General features: G+C 43.2%; 1 protein-coding gene across 1 annotated transcript in view; it reads left to right on the top strand.

Annotated features, from left to right (window-relative positions):
- LOC111957028 (voltage-dependent R-type calcium channel subunit alpha-1E-like) overlaps window positions 1-15,415 on the top strand; it is an 84,970-nt gene that overhangs the window by 41,765 nt on the left and 27,790 nt on the right. Inside the window, 17 exon segments of the mRNA XM_070436635.1 lie at window positions 690-880; window positions 1,182-1,285; window positions 1,534-1,649; window positions 2,459-2,512; window positions 3,259-3,330; window positions 3,562-3,765; window positions 4,082-4,194; window positions 4,480-4,592; window positions 5,577-5,708; window positions 6,128-6,197; window positions 6,687-6,804; window positions 7,668-7,735; window positions 11,124-11,191; window positions 13,007-13,897; window positions 14,018-14,361; window positions 14,534-14,690; window positions 15,275-15,404. Of these exon segments, the coding sequence (XP_070292736.1) occupies window positions 690-880; window positions 1,182-1,285; window positions 1,534-1,649; window positions 2,459-2,512; window positions 3,259-3,330; window positions 3,562-3,765; window positions 4,082-4,194; window positions 4,480-4,592; window positions 5,577-5,708; window positions 6,128-6,197; window positions 6,687-6,804; window positions 7,668-7,735; window positions 11,124-11,191; window positions 13,007-13,897; window positions 14,018-14,361; window positions 14,534-14,690; window positions 15,275-15,404 (2,945 nt within the window).

Genomic DNA, 15,415 nt, shown 5'->3' with positions numbered 1-15,415 from the left:
CTTGCTTACGGATAAGTTGCCATGGGACTTTTAATAATGAACCTCATAGAGAGTCAGGCAAACGCGTATTACGTCCCAGTCCGAAAGAACGGGGCACCCTATCAACACCCGGCACAGCCAGAAGAGGACTGGCCACCCCTCATAGCCTGGTTCCTCTCTAGGTTTCTTCCTAGGTTTTGGCCTTTCTAGGGAGTTTTTCCTAGCCACCGTGCTTCTACACCTGCATTGCTTGCTGTTTGGGATTTTAGGCTGGGTTTCTGTACAGCACTTTGAGATATCAGCTGATGTAAGAAGGGCTATATAAATACATTTGATTTGATTTGATTTATATTACCTCAATTACCTCGTATCCATGCATATTGACTCAGTACTGGTATTCCTTGTATATAGCCTCGCTATTGTTATTTTATTGTGTTACTATTTCCTTTTTTTTCTTTTTTTTCCTTCTTACTTTTTAACTCTGCGTTGTTGGGAATGGGCTCGTAAGTAAGCATTTCACTGTAAAGTCTACASCTGTTGTATTCGGCGCATGTGAACAATACAATTTGATTTGAAACAACGCACCATGGACAGTGGTTATCAGGCTCCCCATGCTGTTAGGTGGAATACTGCAACACTGTGTTGTTAGTTTGGTGAAGAAAGGAGCGTGCTACTTACATTTGAACCACATCTGCCTTGTCCTGTGTTAGAAAATGAGACGATGGATACGACCGAGGTGGAGTTTGCGTGCGGAGTGAGGAAGTGTCCAGAGAAGTACGACTGTGTCGGGTCATGGATCGGCCCCAACGACGGCATCACCCAGTTTGACAACATCCTGTTCGCTGTGCTCACTGTCTTCCAGTGCATCACCATGGAGGGATGGACAGCTGTACTCTACAATGTGAGTACCGTACACTCCAACTACTTTAAGGCTACTCAACAACAACAAAAATACATATTTTTTGGGCAGACACATTGAGGGTCAAATCCTAACTTCATGTGTAATTCAATGTTTCACGTACAGTGAATGATTTATCGATGTCAATGGGAGCTTTGTCTGAATGTTGGAGTGTTGCATGGGTATCTCTAAGGTTTGTGGATTCGTGGAGGATTCCTGAATGCACAGGAGGTTTGATAGGTGCCTCTATCTTGTATCTGTTCTTGTACTTCTTGTACTTACATACACGTCTCGTGTGTGCTAGACCAATGATGCCTTGGGCTTTATGTGGAATTGGATCTACTTTATTCCTCTCATCATCATCGGCTCTTTCTTCGTACTCAACCTGGTGTTGGGAGTCCTCTCCGGGTGAGTAAATAAAAGTGTGTGTGTGTGTGTGTGTGTGTGTGTGTGTGTGTGTGTGTGTGTGTGTGTGTGTGTGTGTGTGTGTGTGTGTGTGTGTGTGTGTGTGTGTGTGTGTGTGTGTGTGTGTGTGTGTGTGTGTGTGTGTGTGGTGTGTGCGTGCGTCTGCGTGCGTGGGCAGATGTCAAGGTTGGTGATTTTATGAGGGTTTTGGAAGGGGTATTAATGGATTGCCCCATGTCCTGCATGTGTAGGGAGTTTGCCAAAGAGAGGGAGCGGGTGGAGAACAGGAGAGCCTTCATGAAGCTGAGACGTCAACAGCAGGTGGAGAGAGAACTCAATGGATACAGAGCCTGGATAGACCGAGCAGGTACTGTACTGTCACCTTAGAACCGCCACCAGAACTACGTAAGATGGAACAATGTATATATTATAAGATCCAAGTGGTGATTTGGGTGTTATGGTTTGGTCGAAGTAGATCATGTTCATTTTGCAAGCTGCTGTGGTGCTTTTGAAATGGCTCTGCCCTGATGGAGATACCTGGTGAATATATGGCTGGAGGGTGACTTTGTGAAGCTGCAGTGCTATAATGGCAATCTACAGTATCTTTCTCCCACGCAAGTTGAGGTTGAGAGGAAGGTGAGACTGACTCACTGACTCAAGTGTGAATGCGAGTCTGTGCGCATCCATGTGTGTGTGCGTGTCCATTTTTGTGTACATGTGCTCATCCGTGTGTGTGTGTGTGTAGGTGTGTGCATGTCCGTGTGTGTGTGTGTGTGTGCGCACGTCTGTGTTTGTGTGTGCCCGTCCGTGTGTGTGTTTAAAATGTATGCGTTAGTCATAGAAATCAATGTGTTCCATCTCTGGAGGGGTTTATCAGGGCCCTGAAAGAGAAACGTTGGCTGCCAGGCGAGCACTAGATGAGCTCTTACCTGATGATGAGTTTCTCCCCCTCTTAGAGCATCAACACTATGCAACACTATACATTCAGCCCCAATACTAAGCTTTGCAATGCTAAAACAATCATTTCAATATTACATTTCAACAGGTTAGCCCCATAATTTGCTCACAATCTTCAGAGAGTGCTGAGAGAGGGAGAGAGACCTATTTATGTTTCAGTAACACTTTATGATCACTTAGTGTGGATGACCTTGAAATGTGTTCATCCCAATGTTACAGAGGAGGTTATGCTGGCTGAGGAGAACAAGAAGTCGGGGAGATCTGCTTTAGATGGTAAGAACCAGAAGACATTGAGAGGAGTCACCACCAAAATGTTCTATTAATGTCCTTCCCTTCCACATTCACTACCCTTACTACAGTAATCCTTACAGTCCAATACAGTACAGTACACTGTTTTTGATGATACATTGAACACTTCACCTTTTCACAACCTGCCTCTCTCCATCAACTACACGACAACTCCAGCTATAGACAAAGGCAACATTTTGTTCCTCTTTGACCTTCGTTAGCTGAGAGCTGCTGCAGACAATTGAAAATGCCAGTGAAAAGTGAAAATATACTGTAAAACACCTCAAGAAGTTCATTTGCTTTGTTTACTGTGTGGACATTGTGGTTGTCTTGGTAACAGTAAAGTGAAAAAGGCTTGGCGTGCGCCTGTAGTGATATACCATCTGTCAACAAGGTCTTGTTTTTAGAATGTTTTTGTTTGTCTCACTCCTTTTCAGAAGACGTGAATGATTCATATGACACTTTCATTTACACCGTATCTAATATCTACCCTTCCTCTCATGTTCAGAGGACTTCAGTCAGTTTGCCCTGAAAGTTAGTATGTCAGCGTGAATATGTGCCATTTCCCACCGTTAACATATCATTATTTCTATTTAGAGCTAGTTTGCCATTCACTATGCTGGCTCGTGAAATGTGTTGTGTCATAAAGCATCTGTTGTTTCATGTCAGACTATCTAGGCTATTAGAGACATTCTCTGTTTGTTCTCATTTTCTGTCGTGTGTGTATTCAGTGCTGAAGCGGGCCACCAGTAAAAATGCAAAGCGTAGAGGAGGTCCTGGGGATGCGGAGATATCCACTATTGGTGAGTGAGGAACACACAGCCTAGACCCTCATATTAAGACTTCTTGTAGTCTTTCTCTTTGCCTCCATTTCTCATCTCTTTCCCCCATATCTATTTGACCTCTAATATTTTCTACACCTTTTCCCTCTCCTCTCCAACCCTGACCTTTTTCTCTCTCCATATCCTTTCTCTCCCTCTCTTTCTGTCTATTTTCTTAAACTATCCTCCTCTCCTCTCATTCCTCCTCCCCAGGAGCACCTCGTATGCGGATCCGTACGGTGCGACGTGGCCCGGTGGCGTACATGCGTCGTAAGGAGCGTATGCTGCGTATCTCCCTGCGGCGCATGGTGAAGACAGACACCTTCTACTGGACTGTCCTCAGCCTGGTGTTTCTCAACACCATATGTGTGGCCATTGTCCACCATAACCAGCCAGACTGGCTCTCCACCTTCCTGTGTACGGTTGATCGATCAATTGATTGAATCAATAACATTTTATTTACATAGACAATTCCACCACAACAATTACACATTCCGAGAAAATAAACTCCTGGCCCTAAGCATAGGCTATGCATTGTATTTACAGTATAACTTACAGTAGCAAACTTTAAATGCATTCTGAACAACTTTCAATATATCTCCAGACTATGAAGATGGTCTTCTTCCATCGTACAGTGTTTATAACATAGCCTGAAAAAAAGCTGGGTTTGAACAGAGAAAAACTCTGAACATCTGCCCAGCCTTTCATTTTTAATGATTTATTATTTCTTCAGACTATGCAGAATTTGTTTTCCTGGGGCTCTTCTTGGCAGAGATGTTCTTAAAGATGTACGGCCTGGGTTTCCGCCTCTATTTCCACTCCTCATTCAACTGCTTTGACTGCGGAGTGAGTTTGTTTATCCTTTACGTTTACTCTCCGATAGCATATGGTGAACCTTGACTACCACAGCTAAGTGGAATCAAGACTTACAAGTGTGGCAACAAAATATTTGCTTATTATTATACAGGTGGATCAAGAAGCATTACATTTCTAACAATATGGACAATTAAGTGCTATTGTTATGTGATACTGTCCTATATTGCAGACTAATGTGTGTTCTTAATGATAGAAGTTTGTCGAAACTGAACTTCTCTTACAGTGTTTGAGTGTTGCTTGGTGTCTCTTGTGCAGGTGATAGTTGGCAGCATCTTTGAGGTGGTGTGGGGCTTCTTCCGGCCTGGCATGTCCTTTGGCATCAGCGTCCTGAGGGCRCTGAGACTCCTGAGGATCTTTAAGATCACCAAGTGAGTGGAACATCAACCAGAATGAGGGTTAGGATCAGTGTTAGTGTTACTGCTGTAAGTGCAATGTATTATCACACTAGGGTTAGGGTTACTGCTGTAAGTACAATGTATTATCACACAAGGGTTAGAGTTACTGCTGTAAGTACAATGTATTATCACACTAGGGTTAAGGTTACTGCTGTAAGGATCAATGTATTATCACACTAGGGTTAAGGTTACTGCTGTAAGGATAATGTATTATCAACACTAGGGTTAAGGTTACTGCTGTAAGGACAATGTATTATCACACTAGGGTTAAGGTTACTGCTGTAAGGACAATGTATTATCACACTAGGGTTAAGGTTACTGCTGTAAGCCAATGTATTATCACACTAGGGTTAAGGTTACTGCTGTAAAGGACAATGGTATTATCACACTAGGGTTAAGGTTACTGCTGTAAGGACAATGTATTATCACACTAGGGTTAAGGTTACTGCTGTAAGTACAATGTATTATCACACTAGGGTTAAGGTTGGGAATTCATGTTAGGGTTAGGGTCAGTATTGGTGTTACTGCTGTAAGGTCAATGTATTATCACACCTAGGGTTAAGGTTACTGCTGTAAGTACAATGTATTATACACTAGGGTTAAGGTTACTGCTGTAAGGATAATGTATTATCACACTAGGGTTAAGGTTGGGATTCATGTTAGGGTTAGGGTCAGTATTGGTGTTACTGCTGTAAGGTAATGTATTATCACACTAGGGTTAAGGTACTGCTGTAAGTACAATGTATTATCACACTAGGGTTAAGGTTACTGCTGATACGGAAATGTATTATCACACTAGGGTTAAGGTTGGGATTAATGTTAGGGTTAGGGTCAGTATTGGTGTTACTGCTGTAAGTACAATGTATTACCACTCTAAAAGGCAGTCAAAATGGCAGAAGGAAGATATTGAGGTCTGTCTATTTAGTGTACCAACCTACTCTCTTTTTTCTTGACCAGGTACTGGGCATCACTGAGGAACCTGGTGGTGTCTCTCATGAGTTCCATGAAGTCCATCATTAGTCTGCTCTTTCTCCTCTTCCTCTTCATTGTCGTCTTCGCCCTGCTTGGCATGCAGCTCTTTGGGGGCAGGTGAGCAGAACCATAGGGTTTGGGTTCATTTATTAGATACAGTGTCACTGATATCAGGATAGTTATTCAGTAGATCTCCAATAACAGGATATTAAGAATGTCTTGTATAGACAGGTCTCAGGACCCATGAATGTATTTTCAGTTGATCTGTTCATTGACTATTGATGTGGATTCGCCATGATCATATCACCAGATATTATTCCAAATATAAATTCAGGAGCCGCCTGAAGCTGTTCCATGTTATGTTGTGCTGCATCGGAAATGGAATGATAAATCTGAAATGAAACGTCTGGCTGAAAATATCAACWTCCACCTCCTCCTCCTCCTCTTCCTACCTTCTTCCTCCTCCTCTTCCTACCTCTTCCTCCTCCTCTTCTTCCCCGGTCACATCTGCCTATCCATTCTCTTTCTCCCTCTAGGTTCATCTTTGAAGATTACACTCCTGCCAACTTTGACACGTTTCCAGCTGCCATCATGACAGTGTTCCAGGTTTGGCTTCTTCACTCCAGACTCTCCCTCTCACTCTGGCTTCCCCATGATGACACACAGAACCCAGGGATATCTCCCACATCCCCCCAGGGCCAAGATTAAACAACTCTGTTCACTGCTCGCCTCCCCTTCCATTTACTAGCAGCCCACACATACACATACATATACACATGAATGTCAGAGCAGTGAAATATGGAAGAATGTTTGATAAAAACCGTAAACTAGGTTTTTACGAGATAAATCAATTAATAGTAGGACTGACATTTTTAACTCTGCAGAGAGAAAGAACCCTGTTACCAATATGATTAAATTATGGCCCAACAATGACTAAACAATTCAGACAAGGTTCCTGCCATTTTGAATCTTCTTATGTATTGGTGTGTGGTATTTGTGTGTCTGCATTTTCAATTATATWCTTTGCGTTTTTGTATTATTTTCATTCAAATTTAATTGGGCTGCTCATTATTGATCCTTTAATTGTGACTCTAGATCCTGACTGGTGAGGACTGGAATGAGGTGATGTACAATGGGATCCGCTCCCAAGGAGGAGTGCAGTACGGCATGTGGTCCTCCATATACTTCATAGTGCTCACCCTGTTTGGGAACTGTATCCTTCTTCAACTTCCTACTAACCACCGTCTACTGATTCTGTTCACATTGTAGATAGGTTTCTATATACACTACCGTTCAAAAGTTTGGGGTCACTTAGAAATCTCCTTGTTTTTGAAAGAAACGCGCAATTTCTGTCGATTAAAATAACATCAAATTGATCAGAAATACAGTGTAGACATTGTTAATGTTGTAAATGACTATTGTAGCTGGAAACTGATTATTTTTTTATGGAATATCTACATAGGCCCATTATCAGCAACCATCACTCCTGTGTTCCAATGGTACGTTGTGTTAGCTAATCCAAGTTGATCATTTTAAAAGGCTAATTGATCATTAGAAAACCCTTTTGCAATTATGTTAGCACAGCTGAAAACTGTTGTTCTGMTTAAAGAAGCAATAAAACGGGCCTTCTTTAGACTAGTTGAGTATCTGGAGCATCAGCATTTGTGGGTTCGATTACAGGCTCAAAATGGCCAGAAACAAAGACCTTTCTTCTGAAACTCGTCAGTCTATTCTTGTTCTGAGAAATGAAGGCTTTTCCATGCGAGAAATTGCCAAGAAACTGAAGATCTCGTACAACGCTGTGTACTACTCGCTGTGTACTACTCCCTGTGTACTACTCCCTTCACAGAACAGAACAAACTGTTCAAAAAATTTGCTTTTCTTTCAAAAACAAGGAYATTTCTAAGTGGCCCCAAACTTTTGAACGGTAGTGTATTTCTTTCTCCTTATGTGAAAGTTGTAGCAGGCCTAAAGTAGGGGTCATGGGTTTTGATGTTGTGTGGAACTGTTTGACAGAAGTTTATGTATTTCAGTTTCTTCCACCCCTGTGAGCATTCTTGACCATACTGTGACCAGATACACTGCTCAACGTCTTCTTGGCCATCGCTGTGGATAACCTTGCCAACGCACAGGAACTCACCAAGGTGTGTAGTACTATTTTAAGAGTTTCTACGGAATTGGTTATCTTGAAATTAAAATAAGTGCTTTCAAAGAAATGTTTAAGGGTCATGATCTATGGTCATAGCCAGTGTTCCCTCTAATCTGCGTACATGTGCAGGCCGCACAGCTCCCCCGGGACTGCAGAGCAGAAGAAATATCAGCCCGCGCAGAGAAGCATGAGATTTTCCTATTAGTTTTCCCCATTAGTTAATTAACACTATCAACATTTCCCTTTTCTGTGGGAATTGTGATCAAATCAACGCAATATTAGCCACTTTCAATGCAACATACCGAAACAAAACGAACTATGCAAGAGATTCTGTTCTAGGCAGAACGCATCAGAGTAGGATTMTRTTGCATTGACACGCAYKACTCAGCCCATACTCTAGACCAGTGTGCCAAAACCAAYCAGAGCTGCAGTAGGCTATATGCAAATAGACAATTGCCATATATGGATCTGTGCCATTCACTTTGAACTGGACTGTGTTTACAGCATGAGCTGTCGTGAGTAGATGCGCTCAGTGGTGTAATGTACTGAAGTAAAAATACTTGAAAGTACTACTTAAGTAATTTTATTTGGGTATCTGTACTTTACTTTACTATTTATATGTTTGACAACTTTTACTTCACTACATTCCTGAAGAAAATTATGTACTTTTTACTCCATACATTTTCCCTGACACCCAAAAGTTCTTGTTACATTTTGAATGCTTAGCAGGATAGGAAAATTATCCAATTCACACACACAAGAGAACATCCCTGGTCATCCCTACTGCCTATTATCTGGCGGACTCACTAAACACAAATGTGTCATTTGGAAATTATGTCTGAGTGTTGGAGTGTGCCTCTATCTATCCGTAAAAAAAATGTGCTGTCTAGTTTGCTAAATGTAACTAATTTTAAATGATTCATGCTTCTCCTTTTACTTTTGATAGTTAAGTATATTTTAGCAGTTATAAACTCAGAAAGAACTCAGAAAGAAATGTCCTCTCACTATCAACTGTGTTTATTTTCAGCAAACTTAACATGTGTAAATATTTTTATGAACAAAACAAGATTCAACAACTGAGACATAAACTGAACAAGTTCCACGACATATGACTAACAGAAATTGAATAATGTGTCCCTGAACAAAGGAGGGGTCAAAATCAAAAGTAAGAGTCAGTATCTGGTGTGGCCACCAGATGCATTAAGTACTGCAGTGCATCTCCTCCTCATGGACTGCACCAGATTTACCAGTTCTTGCTGTGAGATGTTRCCCCACTCTTCCACCAAGGCACCTGCAAGGTCCCGGACATTTCTGGGGGGAATGGCCCTAGCCCTCACCCTCCGATCCAACAGGTCCCAGACGTGCTCAATGGGATTGAGATCCGGGCTCTTCGCTGGCCATGGCAGAACACTGACATTCCTGTCTTGCAGGAAATCACGCATAGAACGAGCAGTATGGCTGGTGACATTGTCAGGCTGGAGGGTCATGTCAGGATGAGCCTGCAGGAAGGGTACCACATGAGGGAGGAGGATGTCGTCCCTGTAACGCACAGCGTTGAGATTGCCTGCAATGACAAAAATCTCAGTCCGATGATGCTGTGACAAAACGCCCCAGACCATAACGGACCCTCCACCTCCAAATCGATCCTGCTCCAGAGTACAGGCCTCGGTGTACCTCTCATTCCTTTGACGATAAACGCGAATCCGACCATCACCCCTGGTGAGACAAAACCGTGACTCGTCAGTGAAGAGCCAGTCCTTTTTGCCAGTCCTGTCTGGTCCAGCGACAGGGGGGTTTGTGCCCATAGGCAACGTTGCCTTACAACAGGCCTACAAGCCCTCAGTCCAGCCTCTCTCAGCCTATTGCGGACAGTCTGAGCACTGATGGAGGGATTGTGCGTTCCTGGTGTAACTTGTTGTTGTTGTTGCCATCCTGTACCTGTCCYGCAGGTGTGATRTTCGGATGTACCGATCTTGTGCAGGTGTTGTTACACGTGGTCTACCACTGCGAGGACGATCAGCTGTCCGTCCTGTCTCTCTGTAGCGCTGTCTTAGGCGTCTCACAGTACGGACATTGCAATTTATTGCCCTGGCCATGTCTGCAGTCCTCATGCCTTCTTGCAGCATGCCTAAGGCACGTTCACGCAGATGAGCAGGGACCCTGGGCATCTTTCCTTTGGTGTTTTTCAGAGTCAGTAGAATTGCCTCTTTAGTGTCTTAAGTTTTCATAACTGTGACCTAAATTGCCTACTGTCTGTAAGCTGTTAGTGTCTTAACSACCATTCCACAGGTGCATGTTCATTAATTGTTTATGGTTCATTGAACAAGCATGGGAAACAGTGTTTAAACCCTTTACAATGAAGATCTGTGAAGTTATTTGGATTTTTATGAATTATCTTTGAAAGACAGGGTCCTGAAAAAGGGACATTTCTTTTTTTGCTGAGTTCATTTACTTTTGATACTTAATAAGTATATTTAAAACCAATATTTTTTGACTTTTACTCAAGTAGTATTTTATTGGGTGACTTTTACTTGAATGATTTTCTATTAAGGTACTTTTACTCAAGTATGACAATTGGGTACTTTTCCGACCACTGGATGCGCTTGTTTTGAGATCAAAGCTAGAGCTGCATGTAGCCACATGTGCACATTTTGTTCATATCCTTTGCTAGTTAGTGAGTTATTAGCCCAGTTATAGATCATTTGTAGTCAGCAATGGAGAAGTGATTGCTTCCTACAAGAGCACAAATAGGGAAAWATTKTAGACATCTTTGAGAAGCGAGTAAGGTAAAAGCTTTTGTTTTGTCTTAAAGGGGCAGTGTTGTATTTTGAGACAGAATTGAATAAGCTAAGTAGCCAATAGGCAGAGGGTAGCATAATTTGTCTGATTCTCTGTAATAATGGTATGGGAATAATAATGCATTTTATTTTAGAAAGTGGTTTCTTGCATCAAACAGCACAACAACATATTCAGTCACCTCCTTGTCTGAAGGACAAGTGGATAATTTCCAAAAGTCTCATGGAATTTAAGCCTACATTGAACACCACACATTGGCTGCTACTGTAGGCTGAATGATAGAACAACAATTTCCATGCTAAAATGTTTATCCATTGTTTTTGATGGTAGGCTACTGGTAGGCCTACATTATGATCAAATAGCCACAGTAGCCTACTTGACCACCGTCTGAAATTAACTTAAAGCTGTTACAGCCTCAGTGTTTACAGTAAACGCGCGCTGGAAGTTGCACAGAATTTACACAACGTTCAAGTTTGAGCTCAGCGGACCTGAAATTTACTCAGTGCTCCAAAAAATGTTAGCTGCCCTATATCCTAAACTATTTGTGGGACTTAAATTTCTTTTTGTGTTTATTTTACCTTTGTTAGGACGAAGAGGAGGAAGAGGAGTTTTTCAATGCAAGATACGCCAGAGGCACAGATGGCCCGATGTCTGAGTAAGTGCTCCGTTTATGCTTTTATTACAATGGCAATTGGTCAGGCACCTACTTTGGCCTAGTCTTGGTGAAGATTAGGAGGAGTTTTGAAACTGAGGGGTGATCATCATGCGAACTCAATATCTATCGATTACACAGCCATAACACTCACAGGAAAACGCTGGTCTACTATACTCTTTGAGAATCTGGTGTAGGCGTAGGCAGAATGTTGATTTTCTTTGCATACAGCTGCATGATCAATCTTCAGGGTTAGAGAGGCATGTTCTGTGGGCTGTGTGTGGAAAATGAATGTGTACTTGCTTGTTACATAGCATGTGTAATGGAAATTGCATTAGGGAAATTAGGGATGAGGCACACGTCCAAGTTAAGACAAGCATCTTCGCTTTGAGTCGGATGTTGCTCTGGGGACTTGTTAATGATGTAATGATCTAATGTAGGATAATGCATGATTTTAATTAGGATATACGTTTTTGGTTTATTTGAGCATGTCAGTCAACTGTTAAATGAAGAAAGATAACAGGCCAGTCATACAAGCATGTTTTTTATTTATTTAGGATTTGTTTATTTGGGAATATCAGTAAACAGATAAATTAAACCAAATGACAGGGCAATTATAGAGTATAAGCATAGTATAATGCTTAGTGTATAAGCACCACCAACCATTCTGCTCCCTCTGTAACAGGTACAGGTAGGGGGAAAAGGATGCATGGATTGTACTGTCCTCTGATCTTCTCCAGGCACGTTACACTGACTGTGTCATTTGTCTGTTACAACATATTTGAGTGTCAGTCCTATGTGTTTCAGAGCTATCAAGATGCCACTGCTTTTGATACGTATACTGTACTATGGTGTAATGTTATGTCATGCTGCTTCCATCATGTTGTCTTGTTACTCTATGCCTGTAATGTGGCACTAACCAAAATAAATACTACAAAATATAAGTAACAATTCTAGCACTGCCCTTGTAGGGTCAAGTTGAAACAATTTGTAATAACACTTGGATATTCACTGTTATTTGATAGGATTTATAAACATCCACTGTCACTACTGAGAAATAATMTTTTTTCTAAGTGAACAGGATCCATTTATAGATCCATTTATCAAGCTGTCAAAGCCAAATCCCCATGCCAAATATACTAAATATTATAATAATACAAATAAAATAAGATAGAACCAAATATACTAGACTGGCATTACTGGCATGACCCTTGACCTGGTTTTGGACTGTGTCACAAGGATTGTTCTATTCTGTCTCTGTTCCAAAAACACTAATGTCTTGTTTTCAACCAATCACTCATTGAATACATGGATTACAAAAGAGTCTGAATACCGTAAGTAAAGTTGTCTGTCTGTCTGTACCCCTGTCACACCTAATTAAAATTCCTTTATCTTAGTAGAAGAAGTTGATTTCTATATATCACAGTATTTCCCTATTTTAATCCTGCACTATTCCTTTTTGTTTTTGTGGCTTTTTGATTTTGTGTGCTTTCTTCCCAGGTATTTTCATCATTTGAATTTCAATCGAATTTCTGGATGTTTGCTTTATTTAGATGATAATTCAAAATTTTTATTGAATTCATCTTAAGCCATAAAACATACAATATCTCTGATTCAAAATGTTCATGGCAAATTGCTCTGTCGTGCAATTTTCGTACTTCATTATTGACATATTTACATACATAGATACTATGTTATATAATATGTAATATGTCTATACTCTATTTWGTGTGAGGTGTAACTTATCATTGATAAGTGTACATGTGACGTGGGCGAGATGCTGCCCTCTAGTGACGGGCTTTGTATTGTGTTCTGTAGAAGGAGGAGGCGGCCCTACCTCCGCAGGAAGAAGGCCATCCACAGGGGCCGTATGGCCGTCCCCGAGGAGGAGGAGGAGAGCACTGCTGGGGGCGGAGCCGACCAACCCCCCAATGGCACCAATGCCTTCTCCAACCGCCGTGACCGACGGAGGAGGGGGGGAGGAGGAGGAAGAGGAGGAAGGTCCGTGTGGGAGCAGAGGGCCAACCAGCTACGCAAGCGGCGCCAGATGGAGAGCCAGGAGGTCCTGTTCGGAGGCAGCCCCACCGAGGACACCACTGACACCCCTACCACCGCCTACCGCGCCCCCACCCTCTCCCCAGACGCAAGCCCCGGTCACCTGCCCGAGTCGCCCATGTCCGGGATCATACCCATGCCTGAACCCCCGATGTCCATTGCCATCCCGCTACCGGAACCCCCAGACTCGGAGCCTGTGCCTCTGTTTACGTTAGCTGAAGAGAGAGCGGTGAACCATCGCCCCACCGGTGGGGAAAGGAGGCACAGGGTGGCCCGGAAATCCAGGCCTGGCCCTGGGGGGGCGGAGGAGGGAGGGGCGGCGCGGCATAGGAGGCACCGTCACCGTGAGGCCCGGGCTGAGGCCAAGAGCAGAGAGTCCCCACATGAGGAGGTCAGCGAATCAGGCAGCCGCGAGAGGAAGATATTGGAAGAGAGGAAGATATTGGAAGAGAGGGAGGAGAAGGAGGAGAGGGAGGAGAAGGAGGAGAAGGAGGAGAAAGAGGAGAAGGAGGAGAAAGAGGAGAAGGAGGAGAAGGAGGAGAAAGAGGAGAAGGAGGACAAAGGAGAGTTCGCTGAGGTGGAGGGAGGAGTGTCAGGCAAGGATGAAGGAGGAGCCCTTATTATCAACTTAGAGAGTGAAGAAGAGCATCTGAGGTAAGACAGTGGTTCTAGGTTCCATTATTTTATGATAAGGGTTATGGCATTGTGATTATTGAGATTAGACTAAGTGTCTAAACACATGTACACATTCTCTTCCATACACCTCCTATGCAGGGTGTGTATTGCAGACATCCCTGAGCCTCCCCTATGTGATAACTTCCCTGAGTACCTACCCCCACCCCTGCTGGAACTTCCACCCCAGATGGAGGAGGGCGAGGTGGGGGAGACTGGGCAGTGTGAGCCCTTGTCCCAGGACCCTCCAGTGGAGCCAGCCCCAGAGCAGTTCGCAGACCCCTCAGAGCTCCAGGCAGCAGCAGGGGTCAGTGACTCAGAGAACAACCAAGCCTCCCTGAACCTTGAGGAGGGTAAGGAGTCAGAGCAAGGCCCAGACAGCCAGACCAGTGTGATCATAGAAATGTCTGGAGCACAGCCACTGCTGGAGGTCACCCCCATGACAGGTATGGTGCTCAACATTTTACAGTAGTTCTTTGAAAGCAATGTAAGGGCCATTGACTGTTCTGTATAGTTTCCTGCTGGAACAAGGATGGTTACGATAACGATGGAACTTCTTTTGTCATGCTCGGGAAGAGCCAGGTCAAATAACAGGTTTTATCTTCAATTTACTTTTAGCTTTACACAGCAGCAAGGAGGTGGAGGTGTACCATCGTGAGAGGAAGGAGAAGAAGGAGGAGGAGGAGTCGCAGGTGGAGAAGGAGGAGGATGAGGAGGCTAGCCCGCCCAAACCTGTACCTCCTGGCAGCATGTTCCTCTTCAAGGCCTCCAACCCGTAAGACTCTCCTTCCTGCCCATGTCTTGGCATACATTCAAGTGCASTATTAGTCTTTTCAGTTCAGTTCTATGTAAGGAGTGTTCTGTGGGGCTCCCGAGTGGCGCAGCGGTCTAAGGTACTGCATCTCAGTGCTAGAGGTGTCACTACAGACACCCTGGTTCGAATCCAGGCTGTATCATAACCGGCCGTGATTGGAAGTCCCATAGGGCGGTGCACAATTGTSCGGGTTTGGCCGGTGTAGGACGTCACTGTAAATAAGAATTTGTTCTTAACTGACTTGCCTATTTAAATAAAGGTAAAATWAAGGACTGAAGTTCAGAGTCTGAACCCAGTTAGATAAGGCTACTGTGTTTATGCATCAGTCAGTGTGCTCTTACTGCACAAGTACACATTCACATACTCTCTCATACATTGTATCAGAAACACAAGTAATACATTGTATCAGAAACACAAGTAATCTTTTTTGAGACCATGTTTGCAGATACAATATAGTAGTCATTATATTTATCATCATTGTCGTCATGAGCGATCACTTGTGTTTCTGATACTGTTGACCATCTCTCCACTTTATTGATCTGTAGGATCAGGAGGATCTGTCACTATGTGGTGACCATGCGCTACTTTGAGATGACCATCTTGCTGGTGATCGTGGCTAGCAGCATCGCTCTGGCTGCTGAAGACCCTGTGTGCACCAACTCTGACAGAAACAGGGTGAGTTCAAT

Source organism: Salvelinus sp. IW2-2015, linkage group LG32 (assembly GCF_002910315.2).
Source record: "Salvelinus sp. IW2-2015 linkage group LG32, ASM291031v2, whole genome shotgun sequence".
Taxonomy (NCBI): domain Eukaryota; kingdom Metazoa; phylum Chordata; class Actinopteri; order Salmoniformes; family Salmonidae; genus Salvelinus; species Salvelinus sp. IW2-2015.
The sequence above is the reverse complement of the archived record's forward strand: the minus strand, read 5'-3'. Positions and strand labels throughout refer to the sequence as shown.